The 25,591-nt window shown below is 42.4% G+C and overlaps 1 protein-coding gene and 1 long non-coding RNA gene across 3 annotated transcripts; one reads left to right on the forward strand and one right to left on the reverse strand.

Moving 5' to 3' along the window:
• On the reverse strand, positions 1-21,048 carry LOC105916613 (very long-chain acyl-CoA synthetase). Of its 2 annotated transcripts, XM_021309823.2 has the most exons (11): positions 20,425-21,043; positions 19,369-19,578; positions 19,113-19,271; positions 17,446-17,570; positions 13,357-13,551; positions 2,829-2,919; positions 2,552-2,750; positions 1,894-1,991; positions 1,654-1,784; positions 1,329-1,522; positions 1-128 (listed from the first exon to the last, which is right to left on the reverse strand). In XM_021309823.2, the coding sequence occupies exons 1-10, from the start codon at positions 20,903-20,905 to the stop codon at positions 1,346-1,348; spliced, it is 1,866 nt and encodes a 621-aa protein (XP_021165498.2). In that variant the 5' UTR covers positions 20,906-21,043; the 3' UTR covers positions 1-128; positions 1,329-1,345. The 2 variants fall into 2 exon arrangements, with proteins under 2 accessions (XP_021165498.2, XP_035992232.1); XM_036136339.1 differs by lacking the exons at positions 1-128; positions 13,357-13,551 and having other exon boundaries at positions 1,137-1,522; positions 20,425-21,048.
• Positions 15,554-25,538, forward strand: LOC105916597. Its single transcript, XR_004930922.1, has 3 exons — positions 15,554-16,256; positions 23,681-23,796; positions 24,812-25,538. It is a non-coding gene; the product is annotated as an uncharacterized LOC105916597 (long non-coding RNA).
• The last annotated feature ends 53 nt before the right edge of the window (positions 25,539-25,591 follow it).

Here is a 25,591-nt window from a genome sequence, read left to right on the forward strand (position 1 = left end):
TATTTATTGTTTGATCATTTAATGTGTGCATTTTATTTTGCTGAACTTATCTGTGTTTCAGGAGGAAGAGTTACCTCACTTCCTGTAATTATAGCTTCCTGCTTAGAGCCGAGGTCACAGGACGGGACCTGGTGAAGATGGGGGAAAGACAACTATTTCAATTTGATGCAGTCAAATTTAGGCATTGGGTAAAATGATTGTGTGTGGATTTAATTTTAAACTTTTATAGTCATACTCAAAAAGATGTTGCTAAAGCGCATTGAAAAAAAAAACAATAGTGAGTTTAAGCAGAAACTGTTTTAGGGGTACCTGTTTATGGAGGAGTCCATCGGAGGCCATTTTGTCTGCCTGGAAATCAGGGTATTTAAGCAGAAAAATTTGAAATGTTCAGGAGGGAGCAGAAAACCAGATATGTGTAGCTGAGTGCCATGTTAACCTCACAGTTATTTTTCTATTTTTGGGGGGATTTTTTGGCCAGGCTAATCTCACAAAGGATCCCTCATATTGCTCATTAACAAAATATTCACATCAATCCAGAGCTAGCAAGGACAGCCAACACTAGATGATGTTAATTTAGAAGTACTGGCCTAATCCTGCTTAGCTCTGAAGGCCCATTTTTACCCCGGTTTAAGATTTGACAGTAAATGAGAACTCATTGATCAGAGGTAAACATTGTAATATGCATATTTAATTCATTAGGAATTCCCAACGGAGACAGAAGAAGAGACAGTCAACAATCTTACATCCCTTTAGCTCTCCCATATGAATACAACTAAGATATTTATTTTCCTCAACAATGGTCGTACACCATCCGGCAGAACTTAAACATGTGTGCAATTCCAGTATTTTGATTGGACGATCTGAGCTTGGGGCCGCATGATCTGTGCCCCACGGCTGTCTACGGAAATCCTGTTGGGCATTCGCACTGCGACTTCAGATGTTGAAACATTGGTGGGCCGGCCCCAATATCAAGGCGCCTCAAGAGGATTTAGGCTACTGAGCTCGTCAGTATTCTGGCCAACTTAGACATATATAGACACAAATGTTTCTAACAGAATTTTATTGGTAAGGGAATATATATATATATATATATATATATATATATATATATTTTTTTTTTTTTACAATATTACTCCTGATTATTGTGAACATAGAGCTCCACAGCGACATCTGGTGGGGCGAGGCCCCACTGGCCTCAAATGCAGAGACGCCACAGTACAGTATTCACCACATTCCGTGATTAAAATTATGGTAGTGTCTCTGAGCTGGAAATTATCTATTAAAAAGAAAGCGAAAGGAAGAAAGAAGACACTTGGAGAGGCCCTCGCCTGGCCAGTGAAGCTCCTCACAACTTGACGTGTCCTGACAGGATGGAGCTGTAGATCTCAGCTGTCAGCGGTACGTAGCTACTAACGCGATCATCGAGGATGTAAAGAGGCTCCTGGATCTGTTCTGGATCGAACCCTTGCTCCACGAGCTTCACTTTCATCTGCTTAAAAGTACCCGTGACCTCCACTGCACTCTGAATCAAAAGGAGAAGAGCGAGCGCACGTCAACGAGCCTGATCGCAGCTTGGCATTTAGAGCGGTGTAACTGTGTGCATTCAGATCTACCGATATCAAAGCACATTGAAGCCCGTTTCAACCAAATTACCTGCAGCCTTATAAAGCGAGGCCGTGCATATGAAGGCAGGTAGCTAACCACGTGGTCATGCAGTTTGCTTCCGTCAAACTGTGCATCTCTCTTCAACGTCGCAGCTGCCATTCCTACGCGCCCCTCATGGCCTAAATGAAAGTGAAATGACACAATTTAAAAACAAAAATCTAACTGATTGTTGCTCACATCCTGCTATAGACTAAATTATACCAAACAGATTGACTGGGTGAGCTTTACCTGGCACTTGGACTCCATAAACGTTGGCCTCTTGCAGACAGTCACTCATCGAGAGGATGTCGGACACCTCCGTCGTCGCGACATTCTCACCTTTCCACCTGCGGGCTCAAAATAGGTTACAATTTCAAATCAACTCCTGTCATTTCATTACTATTTTTCGTGGCTTAAACAACCTTTAAAATATAAAATAAAAGCTCATGCAGCGTGTGGCAGAAAGATAATATCTGTCTTTGGGGGAAAAAGACTGCACCCCTCAAAAAAAATCTATACTGGATTGTTGCCTGCCATGTGCAGAAACACAACAAAAAAAAAGTAAAAATAAAACATTTTATTGATCTGGTGGTTTTTTTTATATGATAACCTATTAGTGGAGTAGATATACTCAAATCCACATCTTAGTTTGTTTATTCATAATTGCATTTCCCCAAAAAAGAATGCCAAACAGAGAGTGCTCTTTACTATTTAATCTACTCCATGACAGGACACCCTGCTGTTTTTTTTTTTTTTTTTCAAATTCAATAAAGTCATGTGTTTTAACTCCAAACAGCAAGAAGTCTCATTTGGGCTTATTAAAGTCCACGCTGTGAGGAAATGCTGTGTCATGTTGACTTTAGCACAAAAAAACACACTGATGAAATCGTTGTGAGAAGGGCGGTACCTGAAGGTGTCCCCAACACGGTCCTGAAAGTAAATGAAGTTGTCTTTATCGATCCTCATGAGGTCACCGGTGTTGAAGTACAGATCTCCTTTTTTGAGGACGTTGCGCAGCTTTTTCCTCTCCGTCTGTTCTTCATTCTCGGCATATCCGACGAAAGGAGCAATGTCTGTGATCTTTGACACCAGCAGTCCTGTTTCACCTACAACAAAACGCCAAGTTCAGCTTAAAAACATATAAAAAAAACCAAAAAAAAAACGAAGATGTATTTACTCTTCACCTTTCAAGGCCTCGACGCAGAGGCCGCTAGCGTCTCGGATCGGTTCGTCGCGCTCTGTGTCGTACTTCACAAGTATGTAGGGGAACAACTTCTGCAAAGAGCATTGACAGTCGAGTCCGGTCAGAAAATTGGAATTTCAACCGGGGTCAGAAAGGCGTCATGCGCAGCACAGCTGGCTGCTGTCCTATCTATCTGTGTCAGATCTCTCTCCCACAGACTGTAGCTGGCAGCTGTTTTAGCTTCCGAACAAATATTTATGCCACTGCATGTAAGAGCCATTCGAGTGAAATAAGTCAATTCAAATTGTGACAGGTGAGCGGCAGCTTTAGCCCGGGGGCAGTCATATTTTCTGTTGACTGCGTTATACCAAGCTACATCGTGCTGGATCGTGTCATGTTATGCACGTAATAATTGTTTTGGAGCTGGTCCGTCAATGTGACGTTAGACAGTCTGGAAAAGCAATAAATAGATCACTGCTGATACAAAAGGACTGAAGTGTGGTTTGGAGCAAGTTTCGGACGGACATATAGATCATCCACGTTTAATCTACGACAACCGTAGTTTTGCTGCAAAATTAGTTCACAGTTGCACAATGTCCTTCCAGCTCTGGAGTGCTGCTCATATTTTAGTGCACAACATAAAGACAAAGGAATGCATAAACAAGCTCCAGACACAATGACAGACAGGGTGAAAATGGATCCAAAACAAGGTGAAGTTTCAGCAATTCAAATGATTCAACCATTATACCCACAATCATCATATAGTACACATACAGCCAATTGACGTCTACATATACTTCTTGGAGCAGTACACTAGAGGGCAGCCACAGGACCTAGTAAGAAGCTGTGTTCACATGCCCAATGATTCTGGATACTCCAAAGCCAAAATTTTGCTTCAAGAGCATTTTAACTGTTCACTAAAAATAATGGCTACATACATAGATAAAGTTTTATTCTGGTTTACTTTAAAATCAGAAGACAAAGTAATGGCTCTGAGCATGAAATGGATGTTCCTGCCAATATGCAAACGATCATCAAGAAACCGCCCTTTAAACTGCAAGACAAATGGAGAATTTACAGGAGGAACTCAGAAGGAGAGCCACCTTTAGTGACATTGTTCAGTTTATGGAAAGGCAAGTGAAGATCGCCAGTGATCCACTCTTTGTCAGGAAAAACATGTTTGATTGTTTTTTGTTGCTGTCTGGAGATCCTGGAGTCTGTGTTTTAACCTGAGATCCTTGTCTCTGTTAATGGTTCAGTATTTATGTTAATATATATTCTGGTATCTGTTGGATTTGGTTTCTGTCTGGTTAGCTTATGTTATTTTAGTAGATCTTCATTTTCTGCTTGCCTTTTTTTAGTTCAGCTTTTGTTCTGCAGCTATACTATTAGTGTACTAGTGTATTATTGTACTGTTAGATGTAGTTTGTTTATGGTAAATGGTAAATGGACTGAACTTATATAGCGCTTTTCCAGTCATGCTGACCACCCAAAGCGCTGTACACTAGAGCCACATTCACCCAATCACACTCTGTTACGGCCCCCCCCTTTTTGTGAGGAGGGGAGTAACACGACAACCACAACAATTTGACAGAGTCCAGGTGAATGTTGTAAAAAGGAGGGATTTATTGATGACAAAAATCCCGAGAAGGCTCACACAAACTGTGGGGGGAGAAAGGGGTGGTTAGGTGGTGCCAAATCAAAGAAAATAATAAAACAAAACAGGGCCTAACTACCATCTGGGCTAAAGAAACAAAAGAAAACAAAAACCCTGTCTATCTAATCTAACAAAAGTTTCCACCAAAACTTTACATGGGTGGCACCCACCTACTTGCCTAGTGTATCTAACAGAAAAACAAACATCTACGTGATGAAATGTACAGGGTACCCCAAACTTACCTCACCCTCTAACTCCCACCACAAACCTTCACACAAAGAGCAAACAACACAAGCGTCAGGTAACAAAGCCAGATTGGATCTCTAGCTCTCCCCAGCTGAGCTGCTTAAATAAGGCCTCCCTGGATGCTGATTGGCCCATGGTTGGTGAGAATCAATCAAGGGAGATTGACACCAGCTTTCCCCAGTACCTGTGAAGAGACAAAGGGGGAGGGGAAAGAGAAACAGCCTGCAGGCATGTAACACCCCCACCCTTATAAGTCCAAACATAAATGTTTGGAATACTCAAGGTAAAAAAAAAAAAAAAAACAGGCTCAAAAAGCACGTGACAAAGCATCTGCCAATACATTCTCAGACCCCTTTTTATGGCAGATCTTCAGGTTGTACTCCTGAATGATCAAAGCCCACCGCATAAGTCTTTGATTTTGATTATACATCCTGGAAAGAAAGACAAGTGGGTTATGGTCTGTGAAGACAGTGATTGGTTCTACACTCAAGCCAAGGTAAGCTTCAAAATGCTGTAAGGCCAAGAGTAGTGCAAGCGCTTCCTTCTCAATGGTAGAATATCTACCTTGATGAAGATTAAACTTCCTTGAGAAGTAGCTTACGGGATGCTCTATTCCGTCTTTATCATCCTGCAGAAGGACAGCTCCTACCCCAACAGCACTGGCATCTATGTCCAGTTTAAATGGCAGACTAAAATTTGGGGCGGAAAGAACAGGAGAACACGAGAGCAATCCTTTTAGATGTTCAAAAGCATGCTGACATTCATCAGACCAAGTAAAAGTTGTAGAAGGTCTGGTCAAAGTGGTTAAAGGAGCAGCTACCATAGAAAAGTTTTTACAAAACCGACGGTAGAATCCTGCCATTCCCAGGAATCGACGGAGCTCCCTCCTGCTTGAAGGAACAGGAAAGTCCGAAATTACTTTGACTTTTGCATCCACAGGACACACTTTTCCTCCACCAACCTGTTGACCCAGATAGACAATGGTACCTTTACCAAACTCGCACTTTGAAAGATTGAGCGTCAGGGACGCAGCTGAAAGACGTTTGAAGACCTCAAGCAAAACAGAAAGATGGGTAGACCAGTCGTTTGAATATACCACAATGTCATCTAGATATACCCGGCAGTTTGACACATCTCCCAATACTCTATTTACAAGCCTTTGAAATGTAGCCGGTGCATTACATAGCCCAAAAGGCATCACTGTGTACTGAAGAAAACAGTCCGGTGTAACAAAAGCTGAGATATCAGAGGCCTGTTTGGTTAGAGGTACTTGCCAATACCCTTTCAGCATGTCAAGTTTAGTGACAAATCTTGCTGGTCCGATTTCATCAATACAGTCTTCAATGAGGGGTAACGGGTGTGCATCAAGGACTGTGACAGAATTCACCTTACGAAAGTCCGTGCAGAACCTTGGACTTCCATCAGCCTTCATGTCTAATAGACATGGGGAACTCCATGGGCTGCAACTCTGAATGGCAAGTCCATTTTTAATAAGGTACTCCACTTCCTTTTTTATGACCTCCCTCTTTGTGGCATTGACACGATATGCTCTCTGCTTTATAGGTGCAGGATTGGAAAGAACAATGTCATGGGACACCACATTAGTCTTGGTAGGAACATCCCCAAACAGACATTGGAAGTCTGATATGAGTTTTGTGATGTCCTCCACTTGGTCACTCGATAAATGTGACAAATAGTCAGGCAAGTTAGCCAGTATTTCACTATTACTAAGCCTTGCAACTTGTGGAGGATCTTTGCGTGTTACTATATCCTCCTCAGCCGACTTTGACACACAGGTTACAGGGGAAATGGTTTCAACCCGATTCTGGGTTGCTTGGTCGGTCTCTCTTGAATGATACAGTTTTATCATATTGACATGACAAAGCCTGGTCTTGCGGCGGCGATCAGGAGTTTGAACAATGTAATTTGTTTCACTAAGTTTCTTTTCTACCACATATGGCCCAGAGAACTTTGTTTCCAGAGACGAGCCAGGGATGGGCAGCAAGATCAAAACCTTATCACCAGGGTTGAACTCACGAGTGACTGCTTTCTGGTCATAATGTCGTTTCATTTTGACCTGCTTTGAAGCCAAGGCTTTCTGCGCAAGTGCGCAAGCTGTCTGAAGGCGCTCTCTCATCTTTGAAACATACTCTGTAATACTTTTTACAGAGTGAGAGGATGAGATTAGTTGGTCTTTAAGGACATTTAAAGGTCCCCTGACCTCATGTCCAAACACAAGTCCAGCAGGACTACAACCTAAAGTGTCCTGCACTGTTCCACGCACGGCAAACAATAGAAATGGGATACCTTCATCCCAGTCTTTCTCTGTATCCATACAGTATTTTCTCAGCATCGCTTTTAAGGTCTGGTGAAACCTTTCAAGTGCACCTTGGCTTTCAGGGTGGTAAGAGCTTGAGGTGACATGCTCTACACCCAACTGTTTTAGTGCCTGGGCAAAGGTTCTAGACTTAAAGTTTGTGCCCTGGTCTGTTTGGACAACTTTGGGAAGACCAAACACTGAGAAAAACTTTACCAGAGCTTTGGTAATCATGGGAGCTGTGATCCTCCGCAGGGGCACGGCTTCAGGAAACCTGGTGGAAGCACACATTATAGTCAAGATGAACTGGTTTCCACTTCTAGACTTTGGCAAAGGCCCCACACAATCTACAATCACCCTTCCAAATGGTTCACCCACAACTGGAATTGGGGACAAAGGAGCAGGAGGTATAACCTGGTTTGGCTTGCCTGCAACCTGGCAGACATGGCAAGTACGACAATAAAGTGAAACATCAGATTTGAGACCTGGCCAAAAGAAGTGTTTAAGAACTTTGCTATACATTTTATTTATACCCAGATGCCCCGACAGTGGGTGATCGTGTGCTAATGCTAGCACCTGCATGCGATACCTTGTTGGCACAACCACCTGATAAACAGTACTCCAGTCTTCCAAGTTTTCACCAGCCCAGCGTCGCAACAAGAGACCATCATCAACCATATATGCCACCTTCTTCCCCTGGGCTTCCTCCTGGGTAAGAACAGAAGAATGACATTTCAACAGAGTCATGTCCTGTTTTTGAGCAGCAATGAATTCCTCCCTGGAAGCTGGTAATTTCATCATCTCTGGACCTGGAAGAGGAAATACTTTTTTAGATTTGTTGAGTTCAGTCTCCGATCCGGCTGATTGAGTCTGCTCTGTAGCAAGAAAAGAGTCAGACAAATCAAGATTGTATTTCTTTGACTGGGCCCGCGTAACCACACAAGCAGGAAAAATGTCAGGCATTGGTTCAAAGACCACACTTGTGTCAGGTGTGTCCAACACCTCAGGCACAGGCAATACCTTTCCACCTGCCAAGTCATTCCCTAGAATGAGATCAATCCCCTTTATGGGCAAGGTGGGAAGAACAGCAACCCTGCAAAAACCACTCACAAGAGATGAGTCAAGGTAGATATTATGCAGTGGTGCAGATACAAAGGTCATTCCAATACCTTGAACAACCACTCTGGACTGACAAGATGACATGACAGGCAAAGACAAGATACCCTCCCGAATGATTGTCTGGGACCCACCGGTGTCCCTCAGGATTATGACTTGTCGGCCATCCTTTGGATCCCCTGTTAAAGAAACAAGACCCTGGGTAACAAAAGGTATGAAACAGGGATCTAGTTCATTCTCATTTTTAGCAGTTTGGTTGCTGGAGTGCGACACATTTTTAAGCAACCCAACACCTTTTGTCTGTGTTGCCAAAGCTTTGCTCTTTAATGAAAGGCAGTCAGCAATGACATGGCCTTTTTTATGACAGTAAAAACACTCCCTTACCTCACGTGGAGAAAGAGATTGCTGCTTAGCCTTAGCTTCTGACTGAGTGGGGTCAGTTTTTTGTTGACGAATATTCAAAACTTTATCTGAACGAGGTACAGACACAAATACATTCTTATGAGTCAACATAAACTCATCAGCGAAAATGGCTGCTTTCGATAAAGAGGCCACCTTTTGCTCATTCAGGAAAACCACCATTCTGTCAGGCAATGTGTTCTTGAAATCCTCCAACAGAATTAGTTGGCGAAGGGATTCAAAGTCATCTTTAACCTCACTTGCAGCACACCATTTATCAAAAAGTAGCCCCTTCTCACGTGCAAACTCCACATAGGTCTGGCCACTAGACCTCTTATGGTTCCTGAACTTTTGCCTGTAAGCTTCAGGTACAAGTTCGTAAGCACGTAAGATTGACTTTTTCAGCACCTCATACTTCATGCCCTCCTCTGTTGACAGGGATGAAACAACCTCCTGTGCTTTACCTATGAGCTTGCACTGCAATAGAACAGCCCACATCTCCTTTGGCCACTCCAGTGCCACCGCAATCCTCTCAAATGCATTGAAATAAGAGTCCACTTCTGACTCCCTAAACACAGGCACCAAAGCAATATTCTTGCTGACATCAAACTTGTGTTTGTCCGACACCACCTGTGGAGAATCAAAGTTCACAGATGAACGAGGAGGCGAGGTGCCACGTGAAAGTCTTAGAGCTTCCACCTCTAGCTGTTTCAACTTAATCTCTTTTTCAGCTTCAATTTCCAACTTGCGCATTTCAAGTTTGAAATCAAACTCAGCTTTTCTTACCAACTCCCTCTCCTTTGCCTCCAGCTGTAGGCGAGCCAGCCGAACCTTGAGTCTGGCATGACCATTGGAGCCACTGAGCTCTGGTGACACTGGATCGAACCGTGGTAAAGTCGCAGGGGGCGCCTGTGGCTCTGCCAACCCCCTTGGTGGCGTTGCCATTACAGCCACTCTATCTTTTGAAGGAGGGAATCCTAAATCAACAGAAGAAACATCACAAACATCTACATCCAGTTTACTTGGGTCCACGAGGACTTTGATCTCAACCAGCTTTTGAACAACAATGTTCTTAATTTCAGCTTTTGAAAAGTGTTTTTTCACTGAAATGTCAAAATGCTCAGCCAGACATAACAAGTCGTCCTTACGACACAATTCCAGCTGTTCATGGCTAGGAGCCTGTACAAAGTCCTCTAAGCTGAAGCTCATTTCTAAACAGACACAAAGATCTCTCAACTTATTATGGATGTCTACAGCTCAGGGAAAATGGTTTCTCCCGGACGAGCCCCCACTTGTTACGGCCCCCCCCCTTTTTGTGAGGAGGGGAGTAACACGACAACCACAACAATTTGACAGAGTCCAGGTGAATGTTGTAAAAAGGAGGGATTTATTGATGACAAAAATCCCGAGAAGGCTCACACAAACTGTGGGGGGAGAAAGGGGTGGTTAGGTGGTGCCAAATCAAAGAAAATAATAAAACAAAACAGGGCCTAACTACCATCTGGGCTAAAGAAACAAAAGAAAACAAAAACCCTGTCTATCTAATCTAACAAAAGTTTCCACCAAAACTTTACATGGGTGGCACCCACCTACTTGCCTAGTGTATCTAACAGAAAAACAAACATCTACGTGATGAAATGTACAGGGTACCCCAAACTTACCTCACCCTCTAACTCCCACCACAAACCTTCACACAAAGAGCAAACAACACAAGCGTCAGGTAACAAAGCCAGATTGGATCTCTAGCTCTCCCCAGCTGGGCTGCTTAAATAAGGCCTCCCTGGATGCTGATTGGCCCATGGTTGGTGAGAATCAATCAAGGGAGATTGACACCAGCTTTCCCCAGTACCTGTGAAGAGACAAAGGGGGAGGGGAAAGAGAAACAGCCTGCAGGCATGTAACACACTCACTAACACACAGACATTTATACACCGATACGCAGCTCGGTAGGCAACTTAGGGTTAAGTGCCTTGCCCAGGGGCACATCAACACGTGACAAGGGGAAACTGGAATCCAACCCACAACCTTCGGATTGCAATATGACTACTCAACCCATCAAGTCACAGTCGCCCACAGTTGTCTTTATTGTTTCTGTAGTTCAGTGATGCCTGTTCCATGTTAGTTTAGTTAGATTCTTCCCCATGTCTGGCCATTATCTTGTTCTCTTAGACTCTGTTATTTTCCTGCTCTTGCCAATTCATTGTCCCCGTTTTTCCTGCAGCCGAATTGTCTCACTCAGTTCACCTGTGCCTCATCATCCACCTATTGTTCCCTCCGTCTCTTCCTCTATAAACTTAGCCCACTCTGTCACACACGCTGTCAGGTCTACCATCGTCATTCTGTGCTGAAGCACTTATGTACAGGTTGAATATCACTGGGAAACGAACAAGCATCCTTTTGCGGACAACGGGTCAAGAAAGAGTGGCTGGAAGCAACACTGTATCGGGTTTTTCGAAATTGTTGGGCTGAAAGAAAACAACTTTTTGTGAATTACCTGATTTATTCACACAGAGAAGCATGCCAGTCCATTGTAGTAACATTCCTCGCCAAGTAGACCTTAAAAGATGGCCACACCTGAAAGGGTTGAAGATTACAGAGATCAAAGCTGGAGTCTATTTACTCATCGGGACCAGTGTTCCTAACGCACTGGAGCCTTGGAATCTCCTCCAGTCAAAATTGTGGGCCATATACTGTTAAGAAAATCCTTGGACGGACATTGCATGTACCTGTTACAGGTGATTGGGTCAATACAAGAGATCTGCAGTCAACGGCCATTGTTAATCACGATAACAGGATTTCTGTGTCAAGACTTGATGATTTGTAGCAACAGCAACTTAAGATTAAATTTCCTCAATGTTCTCAAGATAAACAGCCTGGATGGTCACAGGAAGATAATCAGTTTATGGAGTTGGTCACCGAATCAGTTAAGTAAAAGGACGGGCATTATGTGATTTCTTTGCCTTTGAGGCATAAGGATTTGAACATGCCTCACAACAAGAAAGTGGCTGAACAGCGTGAAACGCAGAAGGAAGCTTATCAAAGATCATCAGTTCTACTCTGACTACAATGACTTCACGAATGACATCATTTCCAAGGGTCATGCTGAGAGAGTTTCAAAGGAATATCTTGATCGGTGCGATAGGAGGGTTTGGTATATACCATACCATGGAGTACAACATCGTCAGAAGAAGAAAAACTAATAGTTGTCTTTGACTACGGTGCAACATTTAAGAGGAAAATCTGTGTACACTCAACACAGGGTCCCAATCTCATCAGTCGATTGATTGACATCATTACCAGATTAGGAATGGAGCCTGTTGTCATCATGGCGGACATTGAGGCCATGTTTCATGAGATCCCACTACCACCAACTGACTCAGATCTGTTGAGATCATGATCAGGATCTGGTGGAGTATAGGATGGCGACACACCTTCTTGGAGTTACATCATGTACAAACGGTGCTTGTTTTGCACTGAGAAAATGTGCAGAGGACAATCTAAAGCTGTTTCGCTCAAGTGTCTTGATGCTCTGCTGCCCAATATTTATGTGGATGACTGCTTGGTTTCTGTGAGCTCAGAAGAGGAAGCAGTCTCATTATATCAAGGACTCCATGCTCTTTGCAATGAAGGAGGATTCCAACTTCTCAAATGGATAATAACCAACACAGTGTTCTTGTTGCTCTACCACAGTCCACAGAGATGAAGAACCTGGAGATGGATAATGATGATTTTCCAATGGAGCGTGTGATGGGTGGACAGTGGTGTGTACAATCACATCTACTGAAATTCAAAATCATTCTCAAAGACAGACAAGTGAACGGCAGCTTTAGCACCTGGGTGGGGTGTGTGTTGATGTGGGCATGTGTCTGTGTGTCATAATATATGTTGTCAGGCAGACTGTTTTTTCCATGGATGAGTTAGTGGGTGTGCCTAGGGGTAGTCATGTTTTCTTCAATTCCAACAGTAGTTTTGCCTTCGCAGTTATTCACCCCTAACCCCTTCCTTACAAGACAAGACAAGTCCGCACCACCATGTTTTTCCGTGCATGGTAGTGGGGACTGTAGTCATTGGGCAAGAGGCGAGGTACACCCTTGATGCTTAAGAAGAAGAAACTTGTGATGCTTAGTATTGATGAAATTCAATAGGAGAGAAGATACACATGGCCTTATGGGCATAATGTGGTCCCACTACCACTATCATTTAAGTATTTTTACAAGATGGAGAAGGGATCGTGAACAGCTCTGCTGTATCCAAACAGGGGGACACAGGTTCTGCTGACACACTTACTAGCATGGCTAACAGTTTTCTGATGCCTTTTGGTAAATACTTTCTGCCTAATCTGCACTCTGCTAAGTGTCACCAGTAGTCATTCAATTTACAACAAAAGATGTGTTATTAATTTCATTTTAACTCTCATAGGTTTACTATTGTCTCCTCTAAAATAATCACTTATAACGTATGAGCATTTCATGCTTGGCATTTTTGTACTTCAGCTTCATGTTGTGGTTCCATATTTGTTAATACATACGACATCTTAACTGAATGGTTTTCAGCGTTTGTTCTTGTGTTTTAGTAATGAGCCCTTAAGAGGAAACAAGCTCACGTGACAATTTTAGACTTATAAATAAAAGCATTTTTTTCTTTCATTTTACCCAAATAAATTCTCCAAACCTAAAACATGACAGTGACAATGGTGATACGTTAAGTTAAAAAAACAGACTGATAATTGTTTCTGTCTAAACTGCATATTGTCGATTTAAACACCAGACGTGCACTGGATGTTCTCATTCTTACCTTGTGAATAAAGTGAACTCGTCCAACAGCTCCCATTTTCCCTGCGTAGTTGAGAAATCCTACATTTCCCTCAGTGGAGGCATAAAACTCCAAAATCTGGATGTTTCCAAAGCGATTGAGAAACTCTTTCCAGACTTCTGCTCGGAGACCATTGCCAATGGCCAGTCTTACTTTATGGTCTTTGTCATTGTCTTTCTGCAGGGATATGCAAAATAAAATAAAAAAAAAATTATTAAGGAGTTTGCAAACTGTAAATGTAATATAAAGTTTCTTAAACATTTTAACTCAGATTTCAAGACTTTGTTCAGTAGTTTGTATAACATTTTACAAAACCTTCACCTAGAACAGGGGTTCCCAAAGTAGGGGTTGTGAGATGATTTGATGTTGACATGCTAAAAAGATTTAATGTTTCCTTATTTATGAAACCAATACCAAAGTATGCTGGTGAAGATTCTCAGTCATCCAGGTCATGGTCATTCCAAAAAAAGTAAAATACAAAGCAACTGGACTTGTTTTCTGTAGTTGAAGACGTTTCGCTTCCTCTCAATCCAAAAAGTCTGGAGTAATGTGGAGTATCAAGCTTTATACTACTGCCTAACAAAGGCCTTGTAATGGCTTAAATAACATGCAAATTCAACCGAAAAAAAGAGGGGTGGACCTGTTTTGGTTGAACTTGCATGTTATCTAAGCCATGTACGTATGCCTTTGCACATGATGCATGTAATCTTGTAAATAGACCACAAGGTGTATGGAGAAAAAGGTTTTTTTTTTTGCAGTTTCTGGGGCAATGTGGCACAGAAGTTAGGGAGTTTGTCTTGCAATTGGCGGGTTGCCGGTTTGATCCCCCGCACTGACTGTCTCTGTCGTTGTGTCCTTGGGCAAGATACTTCACCCACATTGCCTGCTGGCGGTGGTGAGAGGATCTGGTGGTGCTGGTGCATGGCAGCCTCACCAGTCTGCCCCAGGGCACCTGTAGCTACTAACATAGCTCACCACCATCAGGGTGTGAATGTGTGTGTGAATGGGTGACTGACTGAACTGTAGTGTAAAGCGCTTTGGAGGTCATCAAGACTAGTTAAAGCGCTATACAAGTACAAGCCATTTACCATTTTATAGGTTGGTTTATAAAATCATTTAAATTACGACACTGACTGCTTGCTGCCATCATCACAGTACGTGATGAGGTAAAAGGGGAAGGTTTTTATGGCAGGGCCTTCCAGACCCCTTAGCCCCAAAGTCTACCAACAGGTTATGTAGAACTTGACTGTGGGGTGTGGGGGGCAAGCAGAGGGGAGCGAGTATTTACGACAGTGCTATTTTCAAAAAGGTCCTGTAGGGAGCGTGCCACTCGAAAATTACTTAGTATGGCTTTAAAGACCATATTAGTAGACCAAAAAGTAGTGACCCAGCCCTTCATTGATTGTGTTCATTTACTCAATACTCAGTACACCCAGCAGCAAAATCATGGTAAGTAAAATGTTTAAAAGTGGCAAATCCACATACAGCATGTTTTTTAAACACAAATCATTCTTAAAATGATCAGCATTTATCCAACATTATTAGATTTTGTTCCTTTGGAAAATTAAAGGTGACAAAGGAAGCTTGGAAAACATTTTTCCATGCTCGGTTTTATTTTATTTTTTCAGATTAATCTAGACCTGGAAAATTGGTCAAAAGAAGATTTTATACTTTCCCCACTTCTTGACACCGAGTAGGAACACTGGAAGTTTGATAATCAAAAATGGCGATTCTGTGGATCCCTTAGCTACGTTCTTAAGGTGCGCTCACACCGAACGCGGTTGAGGTGGGGTGAGCGAGTGATTTACCTATTATTCCTAAGCAAAAGGCGCGATCACGAGTGGTGAAGCGGCCCGCGATGCGATCCGCACTGAACAATCAAAGCGTTGACCTTCGCTGTTGTATATTAAACATTTTAACTTTCCTGTCAAATCGCATTGCGGCTTCCCCTTTTAAGTGACTTTATTGGTAAAATCCCGGTCCGCCCTGTTGAGCTGAACAGACAAGCAGATAGAAGCTCCTCCTATTCGGGGACGCGGTGAAGCGCAGCGAAGCCGGTGTCGTCGTTTTGACATGCGAAATGCACAGCGGTCGACACTGTGCGGTACACGTGGAAATTTTGCAGGAACCGCGTTCGGTGTGAACGCACCATTAGAATGAATCAAGCACAGGTTAGTTTTCATGCTTTCCTATGTGATTCCAAATAATGTTTTTAATTAAAACTTATCACATTTTCTCTACATCTGAGAAATAATTAAGATCACTTGGCACAAGCAAAAATATGTTCATTCCCAGACCTCTGTCCCATGTGACTTAAACAGCATGACCACTAACTTAAACTGTATAGTAGCACGGGAAGATGTGTCTGCTCGGTTACTTGATATGTCCTCCAAAGTAAAGGCCAGCATCTATTCCGAGAGGTGACCAGATAAAGACATCACCTCCTGCGTCACGTGCACAGTGCAAACTGAGACCGCACTTCATGTGATGCAACCAGATACGCTGAATGGCATACGTGCAGAAGCTATGTTTACAGTACTACTAAATACAAATCAACATTTGAACGATCATGCTGACATTTAAAAAAAAAAAAAAAAAAAAAGGTCTGACTGTCATGCTGCTTTAAAAAAAAAAATAAAGCGGGTGAAGACTGGAATGCGTTAGTGAAGATTTGTTGATTTCTATTTCGGAGCTCCAGCTGTACCGTGCGTTGGGAATGTACAGATTTGGCAACTGCTGCAACTCGCTGCAGCCGGTTTGCAGCCCTCCGCCTCTGCAGCTGTCTTTCGCAGAAAGTTTTACAGTAGTTAAAATCGGCAGGAGGGAGGGGAGTATGTAGGATATCCTGCCAAAAGATCCTGTGTGAACTTGCAGTTGCAACGGTAAGTAAAACAGGCGTTAAAAGCATTAAACGTTGGAGGTTTGACCGATATATGAACTCGGCAATATGTTCCAACAAAAGCCTCCAGGTTAAATCTAAGTTACAGGGCAAAATTATAGTTAATCTGATATTAACTAGATATATGTTTTTTTTTGTTTAAAGTTAACACACAGTGAGGCTTTCTAACAAGACTCATTCTAAAAATGTGCTACTTAAGCATCTTTGCTTAAGTAGAACAAAAAGGCTGACCTTTAATGGCTGACGATCCAAAAGCCACACGCTCAAGATTCTTCTTTGAACCTTTCTGTCAACACGTGGAAATAAAGAAACCTGGAACCATCATTCTCAGGGATAAAAAGTGATCAACACAGCAGGACTGGCTCGTCCAGTTAAAGTGCAAACAGAACAGCTCTTTTATGGGAAGAATACAGAACTCTGTAAATGGTTTAAACCAATCTGGTTTACACTTTTCTGTCCGACATTTGCGGCGGACCACCGCAGCATATTCTGCATTGGGTGCTTAAATACCAGGAAGGTGAAAACACAAAGAAATTGTCAGTTATTAAAATGTTTTTATCTGAAGCATATAGTAAAAAAAACTCAGCAAAGGTTTGACACAGGGCCTGTCAAATGCCTCACAACAAACCTGATAAAGGTTAGGAAAATGTGCTTTTTATGCATGAATTCACCAACTCTTGTAATCACATTTATTTATTTTAAAACTACTACCTGTAACAAGCAAACCCGCAGCATTTTTTTTTTCTTTCTTTTATGATCATGCTTGTTTATGATCATATGTTATAATCGATTTTGATCAAGTTTAAACAAAGTTAAACTCAGAGAAAAATCTGAGTGGGCAGTCCGAATCTCAGACAAAGTAAAACGTGTGTCAGCCAGGAAAAGCTAAAACGGGTTATTTGAAAGGTGATTTGTAACTTGTCAACACACGACTAGGTTAGGAAACTTTTTTTAACTGTTCACAGCCCAGAGGCATGCTGCTTAGGTAAAAAACCCAAACTAAGTGAAGAAGCATTAAACTTTAAAAATCTCCAGAGAGCCCGGAGAAACCCTGCTCAGTACCACTTTAAGGAATAGTCTGGGTCCTTGGAAACAGCGCGTGAAGAACTAAGACACTACCCTTAACTTTATTGTATATTTTAATAGCAACTTTTTTTATAATTTTATTTTACCTTTGGGGTGCAACAGAGGTAGCGCATCACTTCTCCAATATACTGAACAACAGTCACGTTGTATTTCCTGCAGTCGTCCCAGAACTGAGAGGCAGAAAACTTTCTTTTTAGAACTATAGTTGACCCTTTAAAGTAGAACATGAAAGAAGACAATATCACAAGGTGATAAATGACCATTACATTTCTTGTAAATTGAAAAAGAGTCGTTTATCAACATCAAAAGCTCCTGGCAAAGGTAGACCAACAGAAAGTAGAGCATCATTGTGCAGTGGAAGAAGAGGGACGTATGCTTTAAATTTATTTATTTTTTCAAACAAATGAAGATATTTGAAAAGTGTGGTGTGAATTTGTATTGTGAATTTCTGGGTTGGAACTTTTCCTCCCAGCAGGGGAACAACCATAACCGTGCGGCCAGGTTTAGATCAAAGCGTATTCCTGGGGCGCAGTGGCCTAGTCAAAGGCCAGACCTGAAAATTGCTCTTACTTTGTTGTTGGTCTTTCACATAAAATCCCAAAAAGATGACACTGAGAATGCAGATGTGTTAATAATTCTGAATACTTTTGCAAGGCACCTTTACCTAAGCTTTGCAGCATCTCCCACTTCTTTGCATGAGTACAATTATCAGCCAACAGAATCGCGATTATTCTGCGCAGCATCAATTGTAACTAAACAGGAGCATCACGCAAAATGCTTGCACACATATAGACACTTGTTGCGCAACCTTTCGCCTAGTTAGGGAAAACGCAGCCAGAAAGGATCTGTACGGATTATTGGTTCCTTGTGACAAAAGATTCTTTCACCGGGACTGAACAACAGCGGGATAAACAGAGGGCAGAGAAGGATCTTTTCTGTGCAGTGTGCAAAGAAAAAAAGACAAAAAGCTATGTGCAGTTTGCATTCTTCTTATAGCAATAAGGTAAAAAGGTAAAAAAAAAAAAGTCTTAAAGTATCCTTAGCCATAAATATCCAAATCTGATACGCCATCTACAGTTAAATAGATTTTTCTAAAAAGAAATGAGATTGTTTGTCAAGGTGAAAGAGTGATTATATCCTGTAATATGCAACCACAGCTTTTAACGTGCAGCTGTGCTTTTAACACAGCTTCAGACATGTAAAAGTTAATCTTTGAATAAGAGTAGTTTAAACGTCTACCTGGCATAACCGCAGAAGTATGAAACATTTTGCCAAGTGCAAAGAAATAACGGATATGAGCCTGAGATTTTTACGCAAAAATCTTACGATTATCAAGTTTGAAAATGCGCAAGATACATAAAGTCGATGGCCATAATTTCCAAGATTGTGCTTCTTTCCCTCTTTTGTACAGCAAATCCGCCCTCAAGCTAAACCCATCAATTTGTTTTTCTAAGACGCCAGAATGGCAGTGGAGTTAAATAAGACACACACACAAAAAAAAACAAAAAAAAAACAGGATGGTTAGGTAGGGAGGGGGACTGTTGTGGTAAAAACAAAACATGTTTTAAAAGCTTATTCATTTTCTTCATCTCACTTATTTAACTTGGCTATCCTGCCTTTTTGTTGAACTTATCGCATAGTGTAAAAAAAAGAAAAAAAAAAAGAAAAGCTGACACGTGAAATGCAAAGAATCTAACACAGTTTATTTTCGAAATAAAACCCAGCCACTGTTAACAACTATTAATGCTCTCACCTGTTTCGATGCAGCCCAAAAACCCGACGACAAACCCTGCTGTGTGGTAAAGAGGCAGATTGACGTACACTACATCCTTGGATGTTACACCGTACGTAGATACAACGGCCAGAGCTGACAGGAGGCGATTCTGGTCGACCAAAGCTGCCTTAGGGAGACCTGAAGCACAGCATTGCATTCAAGTAATCTTCGAAGGCTTCACTTTCGCACCTCGTGGGTAAAGATTACCTCAAAATACTGGAAACGGCTACGCTACCGGTAGTGCCGGAGGTGTATATGTAGACGGCAGGACTTCTGAGCGTGACACGGGACCTGAGCGATGGGGGGAGCGCCGTGTCCGAGGCCGCCTCCACTTTATCCGAGAAGCTCTCGATTCCTGGAGTGTCGCAGCGTTGGGCCCACAGGAGGACGGTGACTCCCTGCTCCATCAGTGAGGGCAGCACGTCCTCCACCGCCTCTTTTAGCTCTGCAAGAAGAGCATTAATAGTCACAGCAGACACACACACAGACACGGGTGATAGAGGAAAAGTCAAGCACGGCATTGTTCAAGCAGACGGCGAGCAGGCGGGTGTTGGTTGACAACTATATCAATAATACTGTACGTGGACATAACTGGGACTTTAAACAAATTCCCATGCTAACTGCATGGATGGATGGATGGATGGATGGATGGATGGATGGATGGATACTGTGTCTCTTATGGAATTTCATCCATGCTTTTGCGATTCTGCTGCCAGGCACAGCAAATCTTTCCTGTTCTTGGGGTCATCTCATTGTTGCCACTTTAGTGCCTATTTTGTTAATTTCATTAACACTGAGATAGATAGATAGATAGATAGATAGATAGATAGATAGATAGATAGATAGATAGATAGATAGATAGATAGATAGATAGATAGATAGATAGATAGATAGATAGATAGATAGATAGATAGATAGATAGATAGATAGATAGATAGATAGATAGATAGATAGATAGATAGATAGATAGATAGATAGATAGATAGATAGATAGATAGATAGATAGATAGATAGACTGCAATTTTGTTTTCCAAGCTGAAAAATGCAACTGAATAAGTGAAAATATTCAGCTGTTGGGTCTATTGACCCACCTGTGTGGGTATGAAGGGTTCAGGTTCATCATGTGTAAAGCGGTGGGTGATGGGGAGGTATCCAGTTAAATAAACCTTTCCTATTTAATAACAACACCGCCCCAACTGGGTTATTCCAGCTGCAACTGATCAGCCGGTGAAATTACACCTGTACCGAACCATCGTCCGGTGATTTATTTTTTTATTTTATTTTTTCATACCTGCAGCTGCTATCAGCACCTTGGCCTTGCAGCAGTTGAAGCAGTGCAGCAGAGACTTGCTGCGGATGTTGTAGTTGAGGAGAGCGACGGGGGAGCCAAGCTTGGCCAGAGCCAGCCAGGTAAACAAGAAGCCGGGCTCGTTGCCCATGAAGAGGGCGGCGCTGACTCCGGCCTCGTACCCGCGCTGAGACCGCAGCGCGTTGGCTATCCTGTTGCTCGCCCTGTCCGCGTCTGCGTACGTGTAGGCCTCGTCTCCAAACACTATGAAGGGTTTGTCCGGGAGCGCGGCGCTCCGCTCCAAGAAGCGGTCCAGGGCGAAGAAGGGAGGTCTCCTTCTGCGGATCGCTACGTACTTGAACAAAATCCGCAAGAAAACCCCGACGTGTCGGAGATCCGTCCACAGATAGGGGAAGCAGGTTTTCAGGGCGAGTGGGAGGATGAGAGCGCCCGCTAAAATGGTTGAAATAAAATAAATCTCCATGGTGAACTTTTCCCCACAACTTCACCCCGCGCAGCCCTGGAAAAACGCACAAAGCAAAGGGAGGAACGGGGCTCAGCGGGGCGGAGCAATTTTCTGAAATATGTGTTGTAAGTTGTGGGATAAACGGGAAACTTTCAAAAACATCCGTCTTTAGAGACAAATGCATTGGATGCGCGTGTAAAAGACAAAGCCACAACAGTTTAGTTTTATTTATATACCTCCAAATTCCCAGCACGAGGGCACTCAGGTTAAAAGAGGTTAATCTCCTTAAGTTGATGCAGCCTGCAGCTCGTCTATGGTCAGCTGAGTGAGTGAGTGAATGTCTTCTCAAAAAAAAAAAAAAGACATTTAGGTGACCAGAATTATTGATAGAGAATAACAGTACTTAGGTTTCAGAAGGGTTGGGTTTATTGGGCTCCAAATGTATGGCGTAACATAGCAGTCAGTGAGACATTCAGCGTTTAAACGTCAAACATGCGCGCGCTCAACTCTGGGGAAAAAACTCTTCTCAACCCACTGTCCCCGCGCTCGGCTCACGCGCGGCTCTGCACTCGTGCTCGACCTGCTCCTTCCACGATCAACACCAGTTGTGCGCTTGCTGGATTCTGTCTCTCTGTGCTCGCGACTTTAAAAACTATCCACATGATCAGCAAATCACAGACAGGCGTTTTGATCCAATCACACTATTGCTTGCAAATACTGCACTCGGATGGATTAAATCCAAATGCTGCCGCTTATGGCAGAAATTACTAAACATAACGGCGGGGTTGAAAATAAATAAATAAATAAATAAGCAGTTGAATGTTTTAGCCTAAAATATTAAGTTTAAAAATTTATTTAGACTAAAATATTTCCTTCAGCTACTAAGTGAGGTGTGAAAAATGCTGTTGTCTCTCTTTTTTTCCAGCTTCTGATAGGTGATGCAAACGTTTCTTGCGATCATAATCATCATCATCATCATTATTTAAAGAGCACTTTAACACCCAGCCAGAGGTAAAACAAAACAAAAAAAGTGCTGAGCATCATAAATACATCAGATAAGAGATAACATCTAATAAAATGACTGGGCTAAACACCCAACAATGTAAAACAAATACAATACCAACAATAACAATATTATTAACAACAACAATAATAATATATTTGATATAAAACAAAATAGAACCAGCCAGCAGAGCAGATAACGAGTAACAAGAAAAGTTGAGAAAGATAAGATCTCAATAAGGTTTAAAACTGGACAGCGAAGGGGCCTGTCAGATGTACAAAGATGAGTCTTTCTATAACTTAGGGGGCCCCAATAGAGAAGGCCCTGTCCCCTCTAACCTTCTCCTCAGAGCTGTGAATGACCATGAGGAGTTGGTCTGCAGATGTGAGTGACCTCGCGGGGGTGTAAAAGGTGCAAGAGAAGCTCATTTAAGTAAGGTGGGCAAAGCTGTTTAAAACCTTAAAGACAAACAGAAGTTCTTAAAACTGAACTCTCAGATAAACAGACAACCAGTGAAAGGAGGCCAGGATGGGGTAATGTGCTCTCTTTGATGTTTTTCCATTAAAAAGGTGTACAGCAGCGTTTGAACCAGCTGCCGTTTAAGTGAAGACTGACCGATTCAGAGACAAAGTGAATTACAGTAATCCAGCCATGATGAAATGAAGGCTTGGGATGGTGTTTCTATATTGTTGCCTTGAAAGAATAGATTTCTACCTTTGTTTTGTTCCTTAAATGATAAAAATTACTTCACTGAGGTCCTCTTTTGACTGTCAAGTTTAAAATCCCCATCCATTTTAATATCAAAGTTCATCAATGTGGGCTAAACATTAATTGCCAGGGGGGTCTAAAATCAACAGGATCAACCCAGTTCTTTGGATGTTTCAACTGGTATCTTTGACAACTCGTGATTTGCAAAGAGAAAGTATTTGATCCAAAAAAAGGTTAAACAACAAAACTGAACTTCTATTCTGAAGCTGAAGACATTTCACTTCCCATCCAGGAAGCTTTCTCAATTAAAAATATCTGGAGTCATGTGGAGTCCCGAGCTTTATAGACCTGCAGGCCAGGGGCCCGTTCTTCGTACGTCGCTAACTCAGTTAGCAGGATTTGATTGTTGACGATTTGGCATGATCTTGGATCGTTTGATTCTTCGAAAGACATCCTGGACTTGTTGTCATAGCAACATGTGCACCAGTTTTAGGCTGCTCGCGAGCAGGGTTATTTCATGTAAACAGGATTAGATCGCATCTGTATAAGCGGAGGAGATAGGGAAGTTTGTCGTAGCCATGTCAATTTTTACGACAGCAACCTGTTGCGGAAGGTGCAAGAATAATTCGCCGAGCCTTTCGGATTAATCGCGCCTTGCGAGACAGACAGGATCCTTTAGTGCAGCGCGACAATGTAATTGTAGAGAGATATTGTTTTTTTCGTGAGGGTGTTATTTACATAATTCATTTGTTGGAACCACACTAAGTGTTCAGCATGGAGGAGTCGGGCTTTGATAACTGCGCAGACTGTGTGCATTGCCCTCAGATTCTTTGCGAGTGGCACTTTTCTGTACACTATTAGCGATGCAGAGAACTTGGTGAAGAGTGCTGTCTGTCGTGCCATTCGCAAAGTGTACCTGGCACTGAAGCAGTTTTTAGGGGGTTTTGTGGCATTTCCAAGACACTTAAGACCCCAGGTTGTAAAGCAGAAATTTTTTTGGTATTGCAGGTACATTTAGAATTGTTAATGAGATGCAATCATGACCATGCCAAAACGTATGACCTACAGTATGTGTCCTTCAGGCTTCCCTAATGTGATTGGTGCCATAGACTGCACACACATCCCCATCAAGGCCCCACCAGGCCCAAATGAAGGGGATTTTGTAAACCGAAAGGGGGTTCACAGTGTAAATGTGCAGGTAAGTTACTGTCCAATTTATAATTTTCCAGATTAGCATTATTTTTTTGAAAAAGGAATGGAATCAAAAGTTATGCAGTTGACTGACTAGAATATCTTAGATGGTGTGTAACTCTACGCATGTGATCACAAATGTGGAGGCAAAATGGCCAGGATCAGTGCAAGACTCAAGGAGTCACATTTATGTACATCATTTGAACGTGGTAAAGGAACAGTAATGGAGCTTAAGCGAAAATTCAAACTGAAGAAACTCTATTGCCTACTTCCATCAATCAAAGACTCATCCTCCTCCGACGCAAGCCAATCAGCTTTGAACTGCTCCTCCTAGAAGCCAATCAGCATCCTGGGTTCATCTCAAAAGAACTCCACATCCTCGTCTCGGCCTTCTCCTCAGCAAGCAAGCGGTGGCTGCGCATGTTTGGTTTGGACTCTGATGACCGGATTCAACCCACCTCCATCCCCTTCTCCACCATCGTAGCAAGCTTCGCCTGACTTTCTTACGGTCCTCCTTCAACCTCGTCCCTATCAGAGTGTAATTCCTCCAGGACTCTTATGGATTTCCCAGTCACTCCTTAAAACGGTCCGGCAGAAGACCGCCATGTTGGGCCTGGTTCTGCCAGAGGTTTCTTCCCAAAGGGGAGTTTTTCCTCTCCACAGTCGCTTCATGCTTGCTCATCATGGACAGTTCATGCAAACCTGTGTTTATCAAGTTGGACATCTAGCTCAAACAGATCATCATATGGACTGAACAAACTTTATTTATCTCCACTCCTCCACCAGTTTCAGGCCTGGGGGGAAATATCCCTATTCTCATACGCCTGCTTATGCATATTGAAGTATAATTCAGCGTGAATTTTTCCTGCCGAGGTCTGAGTGCCAAACTCTTAAAATATTGTATCAATAAAATTCTTCTAATTGCCTTTTCTTTCTGTGTGAGTTTTTCAGATTGAAATGTCAGGTTTACAGTATTAAACACACTTATGCTGAACCTAACAAAACTGCATTTTCCATTACAGGGGATTTTGACGGGATCCTGCTTGGAGACGGGGGCTATGCCTGCAGGCAGTATTTTATGACGCCCTTCCCTGACCCATACCCTGGACCACAAACCCGATACAATGCTGCTCTAGCCAGGACAAGGGCACGCATTGAGATGGCCTTTGGAAAACTGAAGGAAAGATTTCAGTGTCTGAAAAGTCTGAGGGTTGCACCTGACAGGTGCCTGTGACATTATTGTTGCATGTGTCATATTGCACAACATTGGCACCATCAGAAAGGAGAGGATCCCTGTGGTGGGGGTGCAGCCTGATGATGACGACCTCCAGCCAGTGCACTTGGACCAACCTAGTGGCAGAGCTGCACGGGACATAATTGTAGAACACAATTTTTTAATCTTTAATAAAAGACAAGATAAATATGCTTCTATGCTTCTTAAGTTCCTGTATTTTTATTTGAGCGATTATTCTTTATGGAGAACAGCCAGGAAGTAATCTTTTGCCTGCAATAAGAGGTAGTTATGTAAAGTCAGCAATACTACTATGTGTCAAATGGTACATTTGCACTTACTCTGAAGTTCCTTTTGAAGCAATTTGATCTGGAGTACAATTTTTCTCTTTCTCAAGTTGTCAAGATTAATTTCTCCTCTTAATTTGCATTTTTCAACTCCAAATACTCAATTTTTTGGTGAAGATGCCTTTTATAGAGGGAACGGATGTCAGCCTGTGTCATTTTGTGAAAGAAAAAGACAGTCAAAACATGCCTCATGCAACAAAAGTAAAAAAGTAAAAGTACAACAC

The sequence above is a fragment of the Fundulus heteroclitus genome, chromosome 4, assembly GCF_011125445.2.
Source record: "Fundulus heteroclitus isolate FHET01 chromosome 4, MU-UCD_Fhet_4.1, whole genome shotgun sequence".
Lineage (NCBI taxonomy): Eukaryota > Metazoa > Chordata > Actinopteri > Cyprinodontiformes > Fundulidae > Fundulus > Fundulus heteroclitus.